The sequence below is a fragment of the Barbatula barbatula genome (assembly GCF_947034865.1).
Source record: "Barbatula barbatula genome assembly, chromosome: 1".
NCBI classification, from domain to species: Eukaryota; Metazoa; Chordata; class Actinopteri; order Cypriniformes; family Nemacheilidae; genus Barbatula; species Barbatula barbatula.
In genome coordinates, this window is record NC_136766.1 from 10,360,832 (window position 1) to 10,382,485 (window position 21,654).

Below are 21,654 nucleotides of genomic sequence, written 5' to 3' on the forward strand. Positions count from 1 at the left end.
GGGGGCACTTCAGGACCATATATGAACATAGCTTTCTTATGCACAGCCTGAATGCAACTAGATTGCATATCATCAGTTATCTACATTTACTATAAAACATTGTAATTTTTTCATTGAAGGAATTTTTTATTGCTCACAGAAATCTAAACGTTCAACACACGAAACACGTATTTCTTTGCAGTAGTCATTACATAAACCTAGCACCAGGTGGCTGTCAGCGAACAGTTTATAGTATGCGTGACGTATTTTCCAAGCGCCGGAAGCCTTCTTTGGAACGCTGATGTGTTATTTTGCTTTGGTAGATGTTTGGTTTTCAAGATAATTCTTAAAAAATAGTCACCATTAGTATATTTAAATGCTCATAGGGAGAGGGGCTATCCGGTGAAAATAGACGCACGTAAAGGAGGATTCAGAGGAGATGCCGGTATGCGAGAATCTTGCCGACTAATTTAAATCTGTCAAAGTAAACCCTAATTAATACACGTGTTCTTAAAGTTTATTTGTATAATAACATAATATTTTGACTGGAGAATGATTATGAATTCCACATCTCTCTTTAGCCAAAAGGAAAAGTAGGAACCAAAGGCAAAAAACAAATCTATGACGAAAATCAGGATACTCTGAAATTTTACTCGAGAATCATCCTTGGTGCAAATGTAAGACAGTTTCTATGATGTGATTTACATTTTATATGTTTCTTTTAACGTTGTCATATTCAACTATTTTATGTTTGTTGATCATCTTTATGTCTGTTTCCTCTCCCCCCAACCCAGGCTATCTATGTAGCCACACATATTTTACTCTTTTACAGCTCATCTACATTTTCGACATGGGTAAGTGACAGTGAAATATGAATAAATAACAGTCCAAACATTTTTCATAGGTTTTATTTCACTGTCTGATTTTGAAGTCAATTGTGTTATGGTGGACTAGTATTGGGGTTTGATTTAATATCTTTTGCTTAATATTATTCTCTCTTTCGCACTAGTTCTTGCTACTGTTTGCACTGGCTATTTATATTGGCAGCTATAAATCCATGTCAGCAATGGCCAAACCTGCATTTACTGATGATGGAAGCTTGCTGGATGGAGGAATTGACCTCAATATGGAGCAGGGCATGGCAGAGTGAGTTGTGTTTATCTTACTATTCCTTTTTCTTTGTATGTGTGTCTTTCCTGTTGGTAAAAAATATTCCCGTATGCCATAAGTGACTTCACATTTGTATACGCAGACACCTTAAGGATGTGATTCTTCTAACTGCTATTGTTCAAGTGCTTAGCACACTGTCATCCTACTTCTGGTACTTCTGGCTCCTGGTGAGACTAATAAATCACTCTGATTGTAACACCTTGGAACTTCCAGTAATCCATGCTACTTGTCAACCATTATGTTTGCTTTTCATCCAGGCACCTGCGAGAGCGCTGCACTTGCTGTGGGCGAACTTCCTTGGCCCCTGGTTTTCTGCTGATTCACAGGCGGCCCCCGAAGAGAACGAAAAGAATGATAAGAAACAGAGGCGACAGGAGAGACGTCAAATGAAAAAATTCTAGATCTGTCCACATTTGTTTTACGTTTTATTGTTCAATAACAATCAAAGTAATTATGAAAGATTTGATATGACCGATTTGTCCAGGAATATTATGGACACTGTAAAGAGTTTTATTTTTCACATGTCATGTACTGTCCTTCTTGGTTCTCCGGCTTCCTTCTTATTTCTCTAGCTCAGGGGTCCCTTAGTCGTATCTGCATGCTGACTGAGCTTCCAACTGATTTGGGTTTTGTCGTGATGTTAGACCCACGAAAATGTGAACACTTTCATGAGGTCCACTCGTCAGTTGTAGGTATAGCTATTGCTTTTACAGACAACTGTTCTTTAGGCTCGACTTTGCACAGCCACTTAAATTTACACATCACTTCATTGTGGCTTTTAGAATTTACACTCAAGGCCTTTAAAATTAGGCTTTTTGTTTTGAATGTGCATGATTCTGTATCAAAAGTCATTTAGATTTTGATAATGAATGATTTGCCATGGGTTGTTCTGAAATGCTTAGTGTGGCCTGGTGCTGCCTTGAGGGACGAATGCAGAATGAAAGATTATGATTGACCTTCTGTGGAATTAAAGGACGATATAATTACATATTTTTTAATTGGTCTTCTAAAACTGTTCAGCTTTGTGATTTTGGCATAAAGAACAATTTGTAACACTCATGACTTCTCAGTGTTGACTGGCCTTGATCAATTTCACACTTTATTGGACTCAAAGAGTGTCAGTCTTATGACCAGAAAAATGATCTTACCAGCTGCACCACAACAAGCATGTACAGTTTTTTTAGAACAAATGTACGGATAGCGAGTTATGTGATATAAATAAACTGTTACAAAACTATGCAACGGCGTGAATCCTTCAATTTCAAGCGTTTATTAGCCAGTTAGTGCTAATACAGCATAAGCTTGCTATTTAACTGCGCATGCGCATATACTGTAATAAGAACAAACGCATTCGGTCTTTTCTTCTGAGCTAATCCTTTCTTCGTTTGTGCTGCTGATCTGACCCATATAGCATCAGACTGTGTAAGACTGCAGTCATGAGTCCCTATTTAACCCATACCGATCGCCACCAGCACGACGAAGGTAAGAGGAACTGTTGCCAAGTTACCGCTAGTTAGCAACCAAAAAACATGACTCCAGCGAATTTTAAGTGAGTAAAGTAGCCCGGGTTTTGTCAGTATTACTCTTTTTATTGGGATTCAACTCGTACACGCACAGTTTGAGAACTCGTGGACTTCAGGAACATCGCAGAGCAGGTCAGACAATGAATTAAGTCAAACTTACGGGCCATTTGTTTACATTTCAGGTGAGCGTGTTAGCTACCTTGTGAAGCTAACGAAAGGTTCTTGAGTATAACCTCGTTTATTTATGCTAAAAACGATAACAGACGTTTGTAACATGACTTTTAAACGATAAATGGAGAAAGACAATAAATCGATCTTATGAAAAATGATAATTTCACAGAACAAGTGATAGCGGTGACCGATAACGTCAATGTAATGTAGCACATTGCTAGAACTGAAACTTTGTTCTTGGCCAAGTAGACTGTCGCACGTGTGTATGTGTATTTGTATATATATATGTATATGTGTTATCTTGTGTTAGATTTAATGCTTTTAAAAAATTAAGCAGGTTCAGAGCCCTGTGTGTTATTAATAAAAATGTGTTAACTTTATTGCATTATTAACGAACTCAATTTGTTAGCTCCGTTAAGGGATTAATGTACTGCTGGGTAAGTTTGTTGGATCAACTGCTCTTTCTTTTCATTTAACAGATGGAGAGAGACCATAAATTCACATCAGTATATCCCTAACAATGCTCATGTGTTGGTGAAATGAGTAAAGTGAGGTGACTCCAGGGACAGTCATCACAATGGCTATTACCAACACTACTATAACATCCTGGAAATTGCGTGAGTATAAGTGATTCTTTCTGAATTCTTTCTAGTTTGGACTGTTTATTATTTTAATGCTGTACGTCGATCCACTTTTCTGTTATTTAGAGGAGATTGTGGCTCACTCCAGCAATGTGTCCTCACTGGTGCTGGGGAAATCATCTGGTCGTCTGCTGGCCACAGGTGGCGAGGACTGCAGAGTCAATATCTGGGCAGTCAGCAAACCTAACTGCATCATGGTACTATTTACTCATCTAGCAGTGTTTTCTGAGAGAAATAAGTGTTTAACAAACTTCATCTAGTTTTTCTGTACTATAGAGTTTGACGGGCCACACCAGTCCTGTGGAATGCATTCAGTTTAACAGTTCTGAAGAGCGTGTGGTGGCGGGCTCTCAGTCCGGTTCGCTGCGGCTCTGGGATTTGGAGGCTGCTAAAAGTGAGTTGGGAGATCACTGCTTTGTAATTTGATGCATGTGAGACGTTTCTGCATGCCTGTTTGAGCAGTTTCTCTTGCTGTCTGGGATGATTATATGAACCTGTTTGGTGGGAGAGATCCTGTTGTGATCGCTCTCACTCTGATCTCTGAGGACATACACAGGGGCCATCTGACCAGAAACACTTGAACCAAAATCAAAGGATATTATTCAAAGTCTCCTTGTTATCCACAGCTGAATTCAGTTATTTGTTTCTTTTCAGTTCTTCGCACTCTGATGGGCCACAAGGCCAATATAAGCAGTCTTGATTTCCACCCTATGGGAGAGTACCTGGCGTCTGGATCTGTGGATAGTAATATCAAGGTGAAGTTGTTTTTCAGATCTTGTGCCTTTGCAACTCATTAAAGATTTGAGAATAACAGCATATTCTCTTTCTCTTGTTGTGTGTCTCAATTAGCTATGGGATGTAAGAAGAAAAGGATGTGTGTTTCGATATAAGGTGAGCACGGATGCTTTACTCTTATAATTTGTGTGTTTGTGCCATCAGAAGCCAGGCTAATCACACTTAAGGCTCAGTTGTGTCTGAGTAGATGATTAAGTTGTGGATTACTGGGGAAGTCGCAGCCTCCATCTCTGTCTTTGCTGCTTTTGTGGGGCAAGGTGTATTTTGTGGGTGTATTTACAAATAAGCACTGCATTAAAATTTCTAATTCGTTCATATTGTTTGAATGTATACACATGTTTTTTTTGTTTGAAGGGTCATTCCCAGGCTGTGCGCTGTCTTGCCTTTAGTCCTGATGGGAAATGGCTTGCCTCGGCCAGTGATGACAGCACAGTAAAGGTAAGAATTCCACTCAATGTCTTGTTTATATTTTTCTATAACACAATGAGGCCTGTTTAATGATTGATCTCATCTAGAATAAAAGTTTGTTTGCACATAAAATATGTTTGTGTACTGTGCATACTCGGTTTGTTTATAAACGCGTATATGTGTGTATGTATGTGTTCATGTATACGTTTTGTAAATCTTTACACGTATACATTTTATGAAGAATTTAAATCTTAAATCAATAAATGTACCATTTAAAAAAATATATATAGATATGAATAAATATATGTCTGTGTACTGTGCATATTCATTTTGTATTATGTAAAAGCAACCTTTTATTCTGGATGCCATTAATCAGGATTAATTGTTTGCAGTGTATTTATATTTGCAGTACATCTTTTGCTTTCGTTCTGTTTTGCTTCTAGCTGTGGGATCTTATAGCCGGCAGGATGATTACAGAATTCACATCACACACATCAGCAGTCAATGTTGTGCAGTTCCACCCGAATGAGTACCTGCTTGCATCTGGGAGTGCAGATCGGTACTGATGGTGTTTGAGAGTGTGACTCACTCAGAATTGTGTTTTTTGTGTATTAGGGCTTTTGTCTAGCCAGTTGTCTATGCATAGACGGTCTCCTAAGCAGTATATATATATTTTTTGAAACCTCCTGTTTTACACGTGTGGTATTCTGTGTGCATTTGCCTTAGGAGCGTAAAGCTGTGGGACCTGGAGAAGTTTAACATGATTGGCTCTTCAGAGGGCGAGACGGGACCTGTGAGGTGGTTTTGCAAACTGAAAATGTTTGTTTTGCTTTGGTGTCAAATCCCAGCTGAATTCTCTGTTCTCTTTGTTTGCAGAAGTATATTGTTTAATCCTGATGGCAGCTGCTTGTACAGCGGCTCTGAGAACACGCTACGAGTGTACGGTTGGGAGCCGGACCGTTGTTTTGATGTGGTTCATGTTGGCTGGGGCAAAGTGGCTGATTTGGCCATCAGCAATAACCAAATGGTTTGTGATGCTTTCACTAAATCTTATATGAAATATAATTTCTCATACAGTATGTTTTGGGATGATTAAATGACCTGTTTGGTGGAAGAGGCTCTGTTATGACCATTTCCACTCTGATCCCTGAAGACCTGTACAGGGGCCATCTGACCAAAAACAATTCCAGAGAAAAGGAACAAATAAGAGACTGTTATTAAAGCTATTAAACCAATTCGCCTTTTTTTTTATAGATTGCAGTGTCGCACAGTCAAACTAATGTAAGCTGGTATGTTGTGGACCTCAACCGGGTGAAGAAGTCAGGATCTGTGATTCAAGGGCTGATTCAGGACAAGCCGATTCCAGTGCCCACGTCAGCACTGGGAACTTCGCTTCGCAGAAATTATGAGCGACCAACTACATCGTGCTCTGGACAAGAGTTAGTTTTCTCGCTCAAAATTTTTAGTAATGTTTTTAAATGATCTCCTTATATTTTAAAGGAGAAATGTTGTAATTTTGAAGTTGCAATCTGTTTGGAGTGACGGAGAAGGTTAGTTTGGTTATAACATTGGTGGGACTTCAGTTTTAATGTCCTCTTGTGTTTGTGTAGGATGAAGCTGAGTTCAGAGGCCGATCGCCGCAGTCCGGAAGGTGAGCGGAGAAGTCCCAGTAGTGAGGATGAGAAAGAAGATAAAGAGAGCAGTGCAGAAATCACCAGCCATGAGGATTTCAAAGAAATCTTTCAGCCCAGGAGTGTAATCTGTAAGACACATCTTCCATCTCTTAGTCACACAAAATGTAAATTTTGTTCAAGCATTCTTTATTGTGCTACTGTGTATGTTGTTTCCTTTATTTATTTCTCTTTGGGGCTTTTTATTATGTTCGCGTAGCACGGACACCTCCAAAAAAGACGGAACCTTTCCCAGCACCCCTAGACCATTCTTTCTCTGAGAGTGTACTAGAGAAGCCCGGACCTACAATGAAGATTGTAACTCCAGTTATAGACAGAGTAAATCTTCCAAATATTTATGTTGTGTTAACTTTGCTCTATCAAGAATAAAGAACTATTTAGGATGTGACCGTTATATGTATTCTTTTTTTAGGCAGGACAGTTAAAACCTCCCATCATCTCCTCTACTCCAGTTCAAAGAGTGGAACCTACTGTAATCAATGCTGCACGTCCCGTGGTTACCACATCTGTGCCCTCTCCATCTCGTCCTGTGGTTGCGATCACCAAACCTAAACCTGCACCAGGAATCATCCTGTCAACACGCAATGAGCCCATTGGCCTTAATGCTGGGGACTTCCTTTCTGTGAGTTAAATGGCGGTTTAACTTTACGTGGCATTATTGTTTTCTTGTGAAGGTTTGATGAACATTGTGTTATGCTGCACTTATTTTCGTCAGAATAACTAATCCTGAGTCCCAACTATTGAGATTTGTTTTTTAATTCCCACTTAAAATAACAAAGCATTATTCTTGCTGCTAAATCCATGCATTTAAATGTTGTTTTGTTCTATGCATTGAATAGCATGCCAGAAAAAATACAAATACAGCTACATTGGATAGGCTGATATCTTGGAACGTCTTTATTAATTTGTTTGCCCATTTTCAATTATCACTATAAATATGTATGCCCATTTTTTTTCAATTATCTTGTTTCACTTTGTTGTGTATTAAAGCATGCCTGTTTAAAAAAACGGCCAGCACACACACTCGGCTCATTGTTTTTTTCTGTTTAATAGCATGCACGAAACAGTAAAGCCAGTGTGATGGGAGATGAAGAGGCATTAGCACAGATCAGGAAGGGGCATGACACCATGTGCGTAATGCTGACCAGTCGATACAAAAACCTGGACACAGTACGCTCAGTCTGGGCCAGTGGCGATGTTAAGGTAACTACAACAGCACTCAAGCTGATGAGCTTTGATGAACAGCAGAACAGATGGTCCGGTGGAAGGATACGTTACGGCTGATGATCTAAAATGTAGTAAATGCTGTAATAGGTTATTATTGAAGGCTGTTGTATTAATGTATATGCTATGGGAAACTAAAACCTTTAATGTTGCACAGACTTCCCTGGATTCTGCGGTTTCTATGAATGACCTTTCTATTGTGGTGGACGTCCTTAACATAATTAATCTTAAACCGTAAGTATGACGTGATGCTTTATTTAATCTAATTGAATGTCTCTGTGCCAGTTGTTGTCATTTTTCATTTTGTGGAAATTTACTTAAATTATTAGATCTCTGTGGAAGTTGGACCTGTGCACTTCTATCCTACCACAGATTGAAGAATTGCTGCAGAGCAAGTATGAAAGGTAAGCTGTAAACATGCTTTAGGCCATTGGTCTCCAACGTGGTATTCCCTGTGAACGGCTATACAGAACGGGCGAGTTCTGCATTTTCATGAAAGTTTATCATTTGCGTGTAAAGCTTTTCCAATTTAGGCATATTCAAGTGCACATTCAAAAGAGAACTGAATTTGATGTGTGTTCTGTGCCCAGACATATCACATAAGACCCAAAGACACGCATGGATAAAAAAAGTGCATAAAAACGTATGCGCTGAATTGAGTCTGAGCAAATCTTGTTGGATTTAAATGAACCTATTAAATATGATAAACACATTTACTGAAAAAAAATCCTCCATGCGAATCCAAAAGTGTATGTGCCTTTCCTCAATTGGTGGCATTCCGGGACTAACCGTTGGCCCCGGTCTCGTACACCATCTGGATGCTGTTATCAAATGCATTAGCCAAAGTCTGTCATGACAGAGGTTTGGAATGATAATTTTAACCAGTTCTGTATATTCTTGTGTGTGATTATGTATTTATTGCTATCAACTCCCTAGCTTGCTGTGTTGGGTATATCTCTTGTGAAACTTACGAGGAGTATTTTAATGACTTTTCTGCTCATGAAGAGCATTTCAAATCGGCCGATGTCAGTAAGTGTTCTATTTATGTAGATTGCAGGCCATGTAGAGAGTGAGTTGGTTCACTAGGTTTTATGAAACGCCTTTCTGTCATTATCTACATACGGAAGGATCAAATAAAACATGCTTCTTCTCTTCTGTAGTTATGTGCAGACTGGTTGTACCTCTTTGAAGCTGATTCTTAAGCGTTTTTGGCCGTTGATCTCGGACACACTGACTGCCCCTCCTTCTGTAGGGGTGGACATTACACGAGAGGAGAGGTTAGTGCCTGAAAGCCTTTTATTTGGCAGGTCTTGTTTGAGGTAAAAACCAACCAATATATTTGTGAGAATAAGGATGGTTTACATTTCTTTCAGGCATCAGAAATGTAAAGCGTGCTATAAAAAGCTAAAGAACCTTAGTAATGTGGTGAAGAACCGGGCGGAGCAAGTCGGTCGTCACGGCAGCACTTTTAAAGAGCTACAACTACTTATGGCCCCACTGGACTACTGACACACACAGATGCATTTCTGTTTCTACACCTAAGCTAAGAATCTATTCATAATGAGTCAAATACTTAGCTCTATGACTGCATTTGACCGAACGGGCAATTCACTTTGCTCTTGTATGTGTGTGTGCTCATGGACGAGCACACTTTGAAGTAATTGTGTGCATTTTTCACACTTGTTTCTGTAGCTGAAATGTAATTTCTTTCTAAACAGTTACACTTTTGGAATGTTTTCCTAAACACTGTCAACTCTAAATTCAGTCTTTTTATATAAAAATGTGTTCAATTAAAATCAAATGTTGGATAATTTACTTATTTGGGTTGACCAGAATTTTGTAGATTGGGATTATATATACACTGCACAACAAAGTTAAGGGAACAACTAAATCTAGATCTCCATGCACGAAATATTCAAGCTAAAACTCAATTAAATACTTTGCATAATGAAATGTGACAATTGTCAATGCAAGCCGAAATCATAAACACATTCAGGACAGGATTACAGTACAATCACAGAATCGATAATTGTTTCAATAAATTCATAATGTGACTAGCTCCACGTACTTATATGAACTCCAAACAATGTCTGGGCATACTCCTGGTGAGATGGCACATGTGGGATCTCCTCCCAGACCTGGATCAGAGCATAAGTGAGCTCCTTGACAGTCTATGGTACTACTTGACGGTTTCAGATACATAAGATCCCAGAGATTCTCAACTGGATCTAGGTCTTTGCAATGTGAGGGCCAGTCAATGGCATCAATGCCTTCATCATCGGGAAAATTGCCTACAGACTCTGGTCACATGAGGCCAGGCATTATCAATCCACCAGCATACGATCTGAGGATTTTATCCCGATACTTCATAGCCTGTGGAAGTCTGCAAGACCCTCTAAGGATAGCCCTCCCTAGACCCCCCCTTGCTCTTGCCTCTCCAGTGTATCTGTTGTCACTTTAATTTGCACCGAAACAAGTAAAAATGTTTCCCAATCACTTATGCTTCCTTACCGGGATGATATATATTCCTTAAGGTTAACAGATTTATGCTTTGATGACCAGGTGTCCCCTTAATTTTTTAGAGCTGTGTATATAGATATAAATACAATGTGATTTTATATATGTATCATAATGTGTTTCATTTAAGATCCAAGATGATAAATCCAGTAATTTAAAACAAAAATACTATTAAATGTAGTTGAACAAACAATAAGCATATATACGTATTAGTTAGGATGCATGATGAAAAAAAATCCAATTCCAGAAAATGGCTGATCTATTTAGATCCAAACATTCCAGCATGTTAATGCAAACAAGAGTAGAAAACTCTTACCCAAAGGTTTTCAGACAGTTGGGATCTTATGTTATTTTGAACCTGAATACTGCAGACACAAAATATGTTGAGTTTTCTAGGATATCAGCTTTGATGGAATCAGTGCGATGTGTCATATGTATGTGATGGTAAGAGATCAACACCTTCAATGTGAAAGTGTGAACTGCATAAGTCTGCATTTTTAGCAACACATGCACGATGTAATACAAGTTAAGATATAATGCAACATTTGTTGCACTGCTCTTCAAAAGGTACATGATCATGTATCATAAGTTTCTCATAATGCTCTTTAAAAATCCTTTACAAGGGAAGACTTTACTTTTGTCATGGGAGAGAAAAGGCTGTATTCAGTATAGCGATACCAATTTCTGAATAAAACACAAGGACAATATTTGTAGTGCAGATAGTTGTTAGTGTAATTTTTTTTAAACGTATACACCTTTTATGGTCGTTACACGTAAGCTTCAGAATACAGACATGGGTAGAAAAATATACCACAACATTCTTCTGTAAGCATAACATAATCTCCGCCTGCATTTAACAATAATATATATATTTTGACTTTGTCCAAAGTTAAGACCTTTAAGTAACATCACCTGTAAAAGCCTAAGCATCGCTATGTTCTACATTCTGGAGAGAACAGACTTGAATTTTGCTATGTACAAGGTGTAATGGCTGCTTAAGATATCACATATGTCTACGTACAATACAGTAAAGCATCTTGCGGTTCCATATACAGTTCCAGCATTATGAAAAACTGCCTCTCGAAGAGAACTCTAGAACACTTAAATGGCATCACTTTGGCACTTATACGGCAATGAATTATCTCTAGAGAGGTATGATTATATAAACAATGACATCATTCTTGTATCATCCTATTTGTATTGACACCGGTCTCAACATTCAAGCGATCAAGCATCTCTGTATATTGCAGTGCATTAAAATAATGTGCTTGGGAGGCCATTTACATGAAGAGTGATAATGGATTTGGGTTTTCCCTCTCTGGGTCCCTTCAGTGTACTCCCATTCAATAAACCATCCTTAAAAAGCAGCAGAAACTAAATGTCATTTCCTCTGTAAAAAGCATTTAGCATCGTCATATCACCACATATCTTTCATTCCATGTCTGCAAGTCCTTTTTTTTTTCTTTTTTTAAAAACTCATACAAATTATAAGTATATGAAACTAATTCTTAGGTCCAATGTCGTATAAAAATGTACAAAGTAATTGTATTAACTTGAAAGCAATCTTTATTATGTAACTTTTATGATTCTGTGTTTTGACTGATTTAAATGTGATTTAAATGTTTCATGATAAAGAGGAGACGAGGAGCTAAAACTTGCAGTTTTAAAACTGTTAATCCTTACATTTGGTCTCAAACTCATAGATGAAGTATGGCGCTGTAATAGCATTGCTCATACATAATGCAGAGTTACAGCATAAAATAGCACTTAAGAGAATGCTGGAGTGTATAAGAAAAATGTCTGCCCTCTCTTATCTCGTAAAATTCCCATGCACCTACTCTGATGCATCAACATGCAATACCTGCATGCATTTAAATAAATCCAACCTTCATTGCTTCAGTGTCCACTGCTTGATTCCCACAACTAACAAATGTTTCATGTTGCTTAAGATGTTGCTCAGGACCACTGCAGGTGACAATTAAAGAAGCAAAACTAATTGATAACCTTTGCCTATTCAAGCAATACATTTTTATAGACGCGGCCCTTAAATGTTCACTATTTAAATTGATTATTTGATTATATGACGTGAACTCTGCACTGTCTCTATATGTCTCTTATAGTCTAATACCTGTACAAGGGAGACTGAGTATTAATAATAACATCAAGCTTTCTAAGTTTCCTGGTTTTCCACAGAACCCTCTGTAAAAATATACATAAATGCCTCACAATATTCAAGTAAACATTAGCTAATATTCATAGAACTTATATTCTTTATACATTTTTTAAAAAATACTAAAAAGACCATCCAAAATGAAACTTAAAAAAGGTGCTTGTGTGTAATTTGGGGCTAGTTTTGACCTACGGAAGATGAATTCTTCAGTTTTTGAACTGCAACCTAATACGTTCCCTAATATTACAGATGTATTTCACCTCCATATATCATAAATCCAGCATATACTGTACAGCTCTAACTCCTGACTACAGTAACAGTCAAATTCATTTGGCTCCATTTAGTTAAAATAAACCCTGGATACGCTGTAAGAGTGCCTGTTTCTACCAGGCAGCGGAAATGTGTGGAAACGTGAACTCTCTTTTGAATAAATGTATTAATGAGACTAAATTAGCATGTGCATATGGGCCATCTGGCCATCTTTGGGGCGGGACTATATGGCTGACTCCATGTTCTCACTCCAGGCGTGGTCATCTAGGTTGTAAATGAACTTTGAACGATTGGAAGGGTTCTGTGCGATGTCCTTGCCCAGGTTGTCCAGCGTGAGGTTGGAGGCGAACAGTTGGCTTGGTGTCAGGTAATCCTCACTGTTTTTAATGTACCTGGAGTAATTCTGACGCAGGCACTGCCAAGTGACAGCATAGAGAATGAAGGCGCTGGATTTGAGGACAATGGCGATGCTGACGTAAAGGTAGCGGTACGAGATGTTGTCGTAAAGCATGCAGGCTCCCTTTGTGCCGCACACGGAGCTCCACAGTAAGCAGGTGGAATCGATCCCAATGCCAAAGATCAAAGGTGGGGGAATGAAACCTGAAAGGATTCGGGGAAAATCTAAGGTCTGATTTTTTTATGTGACTTAATGTCCAAACGGATGCTACTGTATGCACTGTACTACATTGTATGTCTTATCTCAAAGGCACAAAGATTAAATGTAATGCACAAAGTTAAATTTAAAATGAAAATGCACAAAATAAAAACATCACCAGTGTATTCAATGTGCTTGACAAACTAAAAACAAATGTATAGGTTTTATACAGTTACATATGCAATTTAAGCATATCAATATTAATCAAGCCCTATTACACTAAATACAGGCTGAAAAAATTAAAAAGCACTAACTTATACCAGCAGGAACACCATAAATGTTGTTAAATATGCCAATATCTTACCTAACAACCGGAGCAGCAGAAAGAGAACTCCAAGAGCATATGACTTCAGCTCTGGGCTTACGGTTCTACAGACAACAAAAACATTTAGTTTAGTACTGATGTAGGAGTTTGAAAGGGGGTCCTGAAGGGGGTCAGCAGCATTACCTGATCAAAATGATGACAGATGGAGTCTGGGCCATGGCGCCGATCATGCTGCACGCGCACACGACTGCAAGAAAGGTAAGGAAGGCCTGCTGACAGCCGGGGCTGGAACACTTTCCTGGTGATGCTGTGCCCGGCCCATCTGCATGGGCGATGCACTTACATCCTGTCAGATTCTGAGAAAGAGGAAAAAAGCAGAGCTGAGTGCAAACTTCATAATGCGTCTTATTCGCAAGTGCTACACTGGAGATTTCCAGGCATCCAGTCAGGCAAAAAAGCCATAAGAGTTGAGATTACAGGGTCTAATGTAAAGTATCTGAAAGAGTAAAAAACAAGTATTCCTAATTGACAAGGAATCGAACTCTAGAAGAAGTCTTACAACTATGACCTCAGAAAGCATTTAAGCAGACGTCTCTCTGTGTATATTGATCTGTATGAAGTGGCTAGTCAAGTTCAATGCAGGAATAATTCTGTCTATGAATGAATGTGAGTGGAAACTCACGGATCTAGTGCAGCCAGCCAGACAGGCTGAGAGGTAGGTGATGCCGTTGGAGCCGCAGACGGGGCTTAGATAAGATGTGTAACAATTACAACCCGACACACACGCAGCCTCACCCCGCTCCCATGATCCCAGACTCCTAAATGGAGAGAAGAGGCCCATTGGAAAGAAGAATTCATTCATGAAAGCTTTGCATTATGGCAATTGTTTCACCTAGATAATGATGTGATTACAGGAGATCAAACGGAGATAAAGTGCTTTGCAGTTGTTTCTTCTGAGAAAAAGACTCAAGTAATCTCATATGTGATTTCCCAAACTGTGTCCCAAACTGTGTTAAGTTTTTAGTTCTATACACTATACACTTCCTGTATATCAACAAATGTGAGAAAAAACAACTGTGACAAAATTAAATATAATTTAGAGCCTTACCATGACTCGCGAGCAGTTATCTTAGTTTACTAAACTAAAACTATCATTATCTTTCTGCTAATGAAATAAAATATGCCTTAATGTGATTTGAAAAACAAAAGAAAATTAGAAATGTTGCCTTTGTAATTATCTTAAATAAATTAAGCTGAGGCAAGAAAATTATTAACTAAACTAAAACTAAACAAATAAAATTTACATGGAAATATAAAAGTTTTATAATTAAGTAATAAACTAACAAAGGCACAACTAAATTGTTTATAGTTAAACTAAATAAGAATTACTAATAATTAGAATTGAGAAAAGTTCATTCAAAATATGAATAAAAAACTATAACAACTTTTTTTGGAAGCAATGACATGCCTTTCAAATCCTATAGAGCAAAGACATACAAGTGTTTAAAGAACATCTGTAAAAGAAACACTATGAATAAACATCTTATGTTGTGAACACACTCATCTTCATGCCATGCGTGACTGTGCTTTAATTTCTTTCTTGTAGACCATCACTGTGATTAAAAATCTTTGTGAGACTTTTATGTTGAAGCGCTCTACTCACTCGTTGCCATAGGCAACAGTAACCCCGGCGACTGGGCCCGTATCACAGCCAAGGAAAAGGAAGGAGACGTAGCAGGCCGTAGAGATGATATTTACTATCATTGAGAGGCGGATAGCCCCTAACGCTGACAGATTCAACTTTTTCACCAGGAGCCCTCCCAGAAAAATACCCAAACAAGCACAGGGGATTGCAGTCATCCCTAAAAACACCATCAAAAACAAGCAGATTTTAATCACTTGATACGATTGCACAATACGGAAAGTACGTGACAGAGCTTTTATTGATTTGATCATTGCTTTAAAAAAAGCGAGGCATTTTTATTTGTATACCTAGAAGCTGATTGGCGGAAGAGGTTGAGAGATTGAACTGCTGTTCCAAATATTTCCCCAGAAACGCAGCAAATCCAGCCACCACACCGATTTCCATACAGGCCGCAAGAATGACACAGGTAAAAACCGGGTTGGACAGCAGATGCTTCGTCACCTTAGGGATCACTAATAGGAAATGAGACTGAAATTAGTTGGCTAATGTGAAGAAAATGGCATTTTTAGAGAAGATAAACATTTAAGAATGCTGTAAAGTGCTCTAAACTTCAGATGAACTTATTCATAACAGCATCTGTGCATTTTCTTCTCTTGTCCTCTCTCTCTCACCCTGCAGGTGCTGGCAGCAGGTGAGGCTGGTGTTGATCTCAGGGCCATCTGAGGTTTTGACTCCATCATATTCCGGCACCAACTCAGCGGGTAGCATGGCCTGTTCACTCTCACCCCTTGGATCTTCCCCAGGGTCGTTCAGCGACTGCGGGAAGCCAAACATGAAAAACGAGGAGAGGAAGAGGAAAAGGCCACAGATGATAAAGCCGCCCCACCAGGCGCCGATCCAGCGTGGGTCGTCAGGAGTAATGTCCAGCGTGGCTGTTATGAGTGAACAGAGATGCGATGAGAAATGATAAAGGTATGGTGTTCTATTACATTCCATTATGTTTATTCACTTAGCAGACGCTTTTATCCAAAGTGACTTACAAACACACAAACACAGGTGATTAATCATAAAACGCCAGACTAATGCTTATGCCACTTTGCAGGAGTGGTGACTGGACTCCTTTTAAAAATCGCATACTTCTTAGTTCTCATAATTTTTCAGTTTGATGTGTAGATTTTTTATTCTCATACTCACATGTGTCAATGAAGACTGCATCAACATAAACTTTGGTGCAGAGAGAGCCAAGAATGAAACCGCATGCTGGTCCAAAGACCAATGTTGAGAATAAGATACCTGTAATGCAACAGAATAAAATGGTTATGCAAGATTGTTTTGATTCGTGCATCTGTTGTCATTTTACACCCCAGAAAAACTGTGTAAAAATTTTTCTCTTGACATTTCATCATTTCACTTCTGTTGTATGGACAAAAAACTAATGCAAGTAAATGGGGCCAGTTAACAATATTCTTCAAATGATCTTCTTTTGTGTTCTGCGGAAGAAAGTGATACAGGTTTTAAATGACAAGATGGTGAGTCCATTTTCATTTTCGGGCTTACTATCACTTTAACCTGCTTATATACATATACCATTTTGGCACAACAACGGGCACCTAATGTTTTTGTTGTATTAAACCCGGTAAACACACATAGATTATACCTTATGCAAATACAAAAATGTTATTAAAGCTCATAGAAGGTACACACATTTGAAAAGGTGGTACTATGAGCTACTTTATCCCTCAGCAGGTAATTATTTGTCCAGACAGAGAAGAATCACAGCATTATCAAAGAACACTGAATACTAACTAAATACAAACAGCCATATGCTGATGCTGATGCTGAATGAACTCAATGCTTCATGAGTGGCTAAATATTCTCCCCATGACGTAAAACAGGCGTTCATGTCATCTAACTGGTAGAGCATTGAGCTAACAATGCAAAGGTCAGAGGTTTGATTCCCAGGGAACAAAATGGCTTCATTGAAATAAATAACTCAAATATGCTGTAAGTTGTTTTTAATTAAAGTATCTGTCAATTCATGTAAAACAGTACTCACTGAGGCAAACTCTCTGTGACCTAAGGCCCGATGTTCTGTAATTATGACCTTCAATTTGATTTCCGCTGTCTAATCTTGAAATGTTTTAAGCGTATTAGATCGTGCATGCCACACACCATTAAATAGAAAATGTAATCCTGGGTTTTGTTAATAGAGATACAGGATAACTCAAATCCTTTGTCCCTAATGCATTTTAAAAAATCTTAACACAATAGGTTTTGGAGGTTAGAAATGATTAACCAAAAGAAGAGAGACAGAGAAAGACAATCTTGAAAGAAGCGTGCAAGTTTTCCAGACATTAATGTCTGTAGACAGACATGTCGGCTCTATGTTAGAGATGTCAGACACGCTGCAGAGAATTGAAGATAGCAGGAATGCTGTGAAATGTGCACACATACCATCAATTACAAAGAAATCGTAAAGTTGTACTTTTGTAAAATACCTTTTGTATTCGCATATAAAATAAACTCATACGTATTTTAAATAGATATTTTGGGGTGAGTTAACCAACCCATTATTTTAGTCTGGGTTTGGAGAAAATCTGAGTTTGCATCAGATGTGGTGTAGAGAATTGTTGTTGTAGCGATAGAGAGACAATGCGAAGAAGAAAGAGAGAAAGTGAGCTGCCAGAGGGATGACAGAGCAGCCAGGACACATTAGCTTCACATGAGTAATAACAGGCACTGAAGGCCATCATTGTATCTTGTTTACCCCTTAACAACATAGCAACAGGAGATGTAGACAGTAACGCACTAAACTAAAGCCTTGGATTTAAACCCAATACTTGGGCCATATACAATCCAAGCTACTGTACATAGCTTCCCTTTTTAAATTATGTGTGTACATTCATTCAGAAGTCTGCCAGGGAGTCCATCAGGAGAGCAGTAAAGAGCAGCGGTTTGTAAATGATTAATAATAAAAAGTGCTGTAATTTGCTGAAACTGGCAGGACATTGGTGGCACTGCTACATGATATGCACTAAAACGACAACAGTGCTGTCTTATATTTCTACACCCTACATTTGCAAACACTTCACCAAAGGTTCAAGTCGTGCCATTTAAAGGGATAGTCCACCCATAAAATTATATTTATTTCATCAATTACTCACAATGGTGTCAGTCCAAACCTGTATGAGTTTGTTTCTTCTGCAGAGCACAACAGAAGATATTTTGAAGAATGCTGGCAACCAAACAACATTGGCTCCCATTGACTTCCATTGCATGGAGACAAAACAACTAAATACTTCAAAAAATATATATTTTGTTTGTTTCACAGAAGAAAAAGTCAATCACGTGTTTTAAATGACATTAAAGGGAATAAATGAGGGCAGAATTTTTGTTTTTTCTCCACTACTTCAGACTCTTTTTTTACTTCTAATTGTCTCAAATCATAACACTTATAAAATTGGGATAGCAAACTTAGTCCTAGAATGCAATGAGATATAAAATTGGCTTTTTTTAGGTTACTGTGGTGACAAACTGAAACTGTTTAGGCCATCACACCTCTAGTCCAGTGCTTTTTGTTATTTTGCCATATAGCATAATATGTGCATTTTGGTGAATATGTGGTGAGTTAAAATACATTTTTTTTTTAAAAACATGATGGAGTTTTACTGATAATTCTGGGGTCACATACTGTAACACAAAATGATAAAAACAGGTCACTCTCACCAATATAAAGGGACGAGTCTTCTCGTCTGACGTGATCATCAATGTATGACACACCGAGCGGCTGAAGAGGTGTTGCCCCGACTCCCAGAAGCATCTGAGCTCCGATCAGCATTAGATACATCATGTTGGTATTGGTTCTATTCCCACAGAAATAACTAGGATCGGACAGTCCCGGTCGACTAGTATTGGAGCACACATCCCTTCCCTGTCCTATAGGTCGTGACTCTCCAGACTGATATTCATACTGGTGGGTCAAAAACTCTGGTAGCGCTGACAGGAGGGCTCCCAACGCCATAACGATCCCCCCACAACCTATCAGCCGTGGCCGATGAGCTCTGGCCCCAAAGTAGCTGACGAATAGGATGAGGGCAAGGTTGCCAATCTCAAAACTGCTGGCAATCACACCCACATCAGCGCTTTGCAAGTTGAAGCGTCGCTCTAGGGTGGTGAGGACACTTACCTAAAACATAAAGAGAAGGACACGGTTATCTGTTGTGCTTTTAAATTGACACAAAAGTTTGCAAAAGTGCAAAAAGGATTTGTGAGTAGGAAAACCCGGGACAACCACTTTTACAGCATCAAAAAAACATCTTTTTAACTTTAAATATTTAGTTTTGTGTGCATTAATGGCATGCAGATTGATATCAAAATGGATTTGTTTTGGTGTGTTCTCGTGATGCTGCATACTGTGCAAATGGCAAACATGTTTCCAGGCAATCAAATCCGGGCCACATTGGATTCAAAACAAGGCATAATAATAAAAATCCCCAGAGACATCATATCAATTACTTTACCTAACTCTAAACCCTACCGAGCAGATGCCTTCATGTAATGATGTAACTGCGCATGCATATGTATCCTGCTGCCCAGCTCGTGCTGAACGTGAAGGTCTGACCATCCTGGCATCTGATTTTACAAGATTACGTGGCTCTGTGGCCCAACGACCAAATACGATAATCTGCTTATCCTTGACCACTGGCCCATTCACTGGACTGATGATCATTTCCTATCACACCGCCTCTAAATCATGTGGAAATAAAGCAGTCGCAATACCGCGCGAGAAGAAACGCCACCTCATGATGGTGTTTATCTTGCATTAGAGGGAAAATCGCAGGTTATGCATACCGGGTTCAATGTCATCACCGTATAGCATAAACTGCGTGTTTTAACTCACCAGATATGCTCCTACAGTGCCCTGTGCCAACATTAAGGCACATTCTGAAACGAGGAATATTTTGATGTTGGAGAAGCATGATGTCTTCTTCTGGTAAACGTCTGGCTCAGTGTCTGGCGTGCTTCCCTCCGCGAACATCGAATGTTTCACCTGCATCCTCCGATGCGGACTGCAGCAAAGCTTGGACAGAAAGTGACCATTGAGGACGAGTGCCTAGATGGATCCTCAGCGAGACGTGCACGGGTCCGTTAACTTCGCCTCCGGTTCTGGTCCGGTGAGGATGAGATGCGTTGGGATCGAGTCGTACGAAATGATTCCTCTCGCTGCCGTTTCGTATCGCCAGCTCCGACTACGCATTTAGATCTCTGCATCTGAATGGTCCGTAGACACCGTCGGAAAGCCACGGCAGCCTATTAATAACCGTGAACATCACCGACACACGGAAACGGCGATGAGATCAAATACGTGAAGCTGTCACAGTCGTCCGTTGCTCTTCATTGGTGGTGAGAGTTTGCCGGTAAAGGGGGTTCAGGTCTGCGTGTTGCGTGTTTTGCGCGACCACCACAGTCTGCACCAAATGATGACCTCTCTCTCTCCTTTCCTCTCTACTTCTGTCCTAAGATCATCCCCCTCCCACTGGACGGCTGGCTGGCTGGTTGGATAATAGCATATAACATGGCCGTAACCAGGGCTGGAAAATTAGTGTGGTCTTGGGTGTCAAGAATTGTCTTTATTTTCACAAGGTCACGTTTGTAGAATGACATCCGCTTTCATTCAGCGTCCCCGACGTCTTGCTCAAATTCAACCCGTTCTAAATTGTTTCTTTCAGATAGAAATGTTACAGTTGTTGACATTGTCATTTAAATGTATTAAGACATCACATACAATAAGATTGAAATTATAATTTGCAGAAAAATATATTAATCGCAACAATCTAGAACACATAAGAAGATATTTTGAAGAATGTTGGTAACCAAATGGCCGTACCCATTCATTTGCCTTAAAGACACAAAAACAATGCAAGTGAATGTGCCGTGGTTTGGTTACCAACATTTTTCAAAAGATTTTCTTTTGCGTTCTGTAGAAGACAGAAACTCATACAGGTTTGAAATGACATATAAACGATGACAGAATTTTCATTTTGGAGTGAACTATCCCTTTAAGAATGCACGGTTTGTTCACTTCAGCAACAGTGGGACATCAGGATCAGGTAAAGATAAGAATTAGACAAATAAGAGTTAAAAACAAGTCTATTTTTACTTCTAAGATATCTGTTTGTCAAAGTGAAAGCCTCTCTGTAATAACGTCTCTCTCTGTAGTTCTACATCATTTCCACCTCATTAATTTCTTTGTCTTCTCAATTGGTCGATTATTTTAAAATTATTTAATCTAAAAAAAGTGGGTTGCACTGCTGAACTCAAATGTTTAAATTGGAGAGCAGTGAGCAGTTGTTTGTGAAATGTCAAAGTGAATTGTATTACAAGACTAAAAATAACACTCACCGTGTCCTCCTGAGAGCAATGCGCCAAACTAAGGATATTTGAGCTGCTGCCGACCAAAAGATCATATGGGCCTATAATTTACGGATGTGCAATGGTGTTGTTTCTATCTTTTATATGCATTTATTGTG

General features: G+C 39.0%; 3 protein-coding genes across 5 annotated transcripts; 2 read left to right on the forward strand and 1 right to left on the reverse strand.

The window, feature by feature from the left end:
- Window positions 1-213: 213 nt before the first annotated feature.
- tmem208 (transmembrane protein 208) lies at window positions 214-2,544 on the forward strand. The gene is made up of 6 exons (XM_079464418.1): window positions 214-424; window positions 561-656; window positions 774-833; window positions 989-1,125; window positions 1,232-1,316; window positions 1,407-2,544. Exons 1-6 carry the CDS (start codon window positions 419-421, stop codon window positions 1,548-1,550), a joined length of 528 nt encoding a protein of 175 aa, XP_079320544.1. The 5' UTR covers window positions 214-418; the 3' UTR covers window positions 1,551-2,544.
- Window positions 2,303-12,014, forward strand: katnb1 (katanin p80 (WD repeat containing) subunit B 1). Of its 3 annotated transcripts, none has more exons than XM_079464373.1 (19): window positions 2,303-2,631; window positions 3,323-3,460; window positions 3,551-3,681; window positions 3,761-3,878; window positions 4,139-4,239; window positions 4,334-4,375; window positions 4,634-4,717; window positions 5,131-5,246; window positions 5,414-5,485; window positions 5,564-5,714; window positions 5,942-6,126; window positions 6,298-6,449; window positions 6,578-6,696; window positions 6,791-7,000; window positions 7,432-7,581; window positions 7,760-7,836; window positions 7,932-8,006; window positions 8,763-8,879; window positions 8,976-12,014. In XM_079464373.1, the coding sequence occupies exons 2-19, from the start codon at window positions 3,421-3,423 to the stop codon at window positions 9,109-9,111; spliced, it is 2,076 nt and encodes a 691-aa protein (XP_079320499.1). In that variant the 5' UTR covers window positions 2,303-2,631; window positions 3,323-3,420; the 3' UTR covers window positions 9,112-12,014. The 3 variants fall into 3 exon arrangements, with proteins under 3 accessions (XP_079320499.1, XP_079320500.1, XP_079320501.1); XM_079464374.1 differs by having other exon boundaries at window positions 2,467-2,804; window positions 8,976-10,275; XM_079464375.1 differs by having other exon boundaries at window positions 2,625-2,698; window positions 8,976-10,228.
- On the reverse strand, window positions 10,830-20,659 carry slco3a1b (solute carrier organic anion transporter family member 3A1b). The gene is made up of 10 exons (XM_079464361.1): window positions 20,025-20,659; window positions 18,851-19,310; window positions 16,319-16,417; window positions 15,796-16,056; window positions 15,472-15,636; window positions 15,143-15,341; window positions 14,162-14,297; window positions 13,663-13,835; window positions 13,519-13,583; window positions 10,830-13,159 (listed from the first exon to the last, which is right to left on the reverse strand). The coding sequence occupies exons 1-10, from the start codon at window positions 20,178-20,180 to the stop codon at window positions 12,783-12,785; spliced, it is 2,091 nt and encodes a 696-aa protein (XP_079320487.1). The 5' UTR covers window positions 20,181-20,659; the 3' UTR covers window positions 10,830-12,782.
- Between the last annotated feature and the right edge of the window lie 995 nt (window positions 20,660-21,654).

Excerpts from the sequence above, each read along its gene's own strand:
- tmem208 (XM_079464418.1), top strand. Across the intron at positions 657-773 it reads GAATCATCCTTGGTGCAAAT|GCTATCTATGTAGCCACACA; the intron begins GTAAGACAGTTT and ends CCCCCAACCCAG. Across the intron at positions 834-988 it reads CATCTACATTTTCGACATGG|TTCTTGCTACTGTTTGCACT; the intron begins GTAAGTGACAGT and ends CTTTCGCACTAG.
- katnb1 (XM_079464373.1), top strand. The coding sequence starts at position 3,421 with ATGGCTATTACCAACACTACTATAACATCCTGGAAATTGC. Across the intron at positions 3,879-4,138 it reads GGATTTGGAGGCTGCTAAAA|TTCTTCGCACTCTGATGGGC; the intron begins GTGAGTTGGGAG and ends GTTTCTTTTCAG. Across the intron at positions 8,880-8,975 it reads GACATTACACGAGAGGAGAG|GCATCAGAAATGTAAAGCGT; the intron begins GTTAGTGCCTGA and ends CATTTCTTTCAG.
- slco3a1b (XM_079464361.1), bottom strand. The coding sequence starts at position 20,180 with ATGCAGGTGAAACATTCGATGTTCGCGGAGGGAAGCACGCCAGACACT. Across the intron at positions 16,057-16,318 it reads TGCAGTCTTCATTGACACAT|CCACGCTGGACATTACTCCT; the intron begins GTGAGTATGAGA and ends CACTCATAACAG. Across the intron at positions 15,342-15,471 it reads TTCCGCCAATCAGCTTCTAG|GGATGACTGCAATCCCCTGT; the intron begins GTATACAAATAA and ends TGGTGTTTTTAG.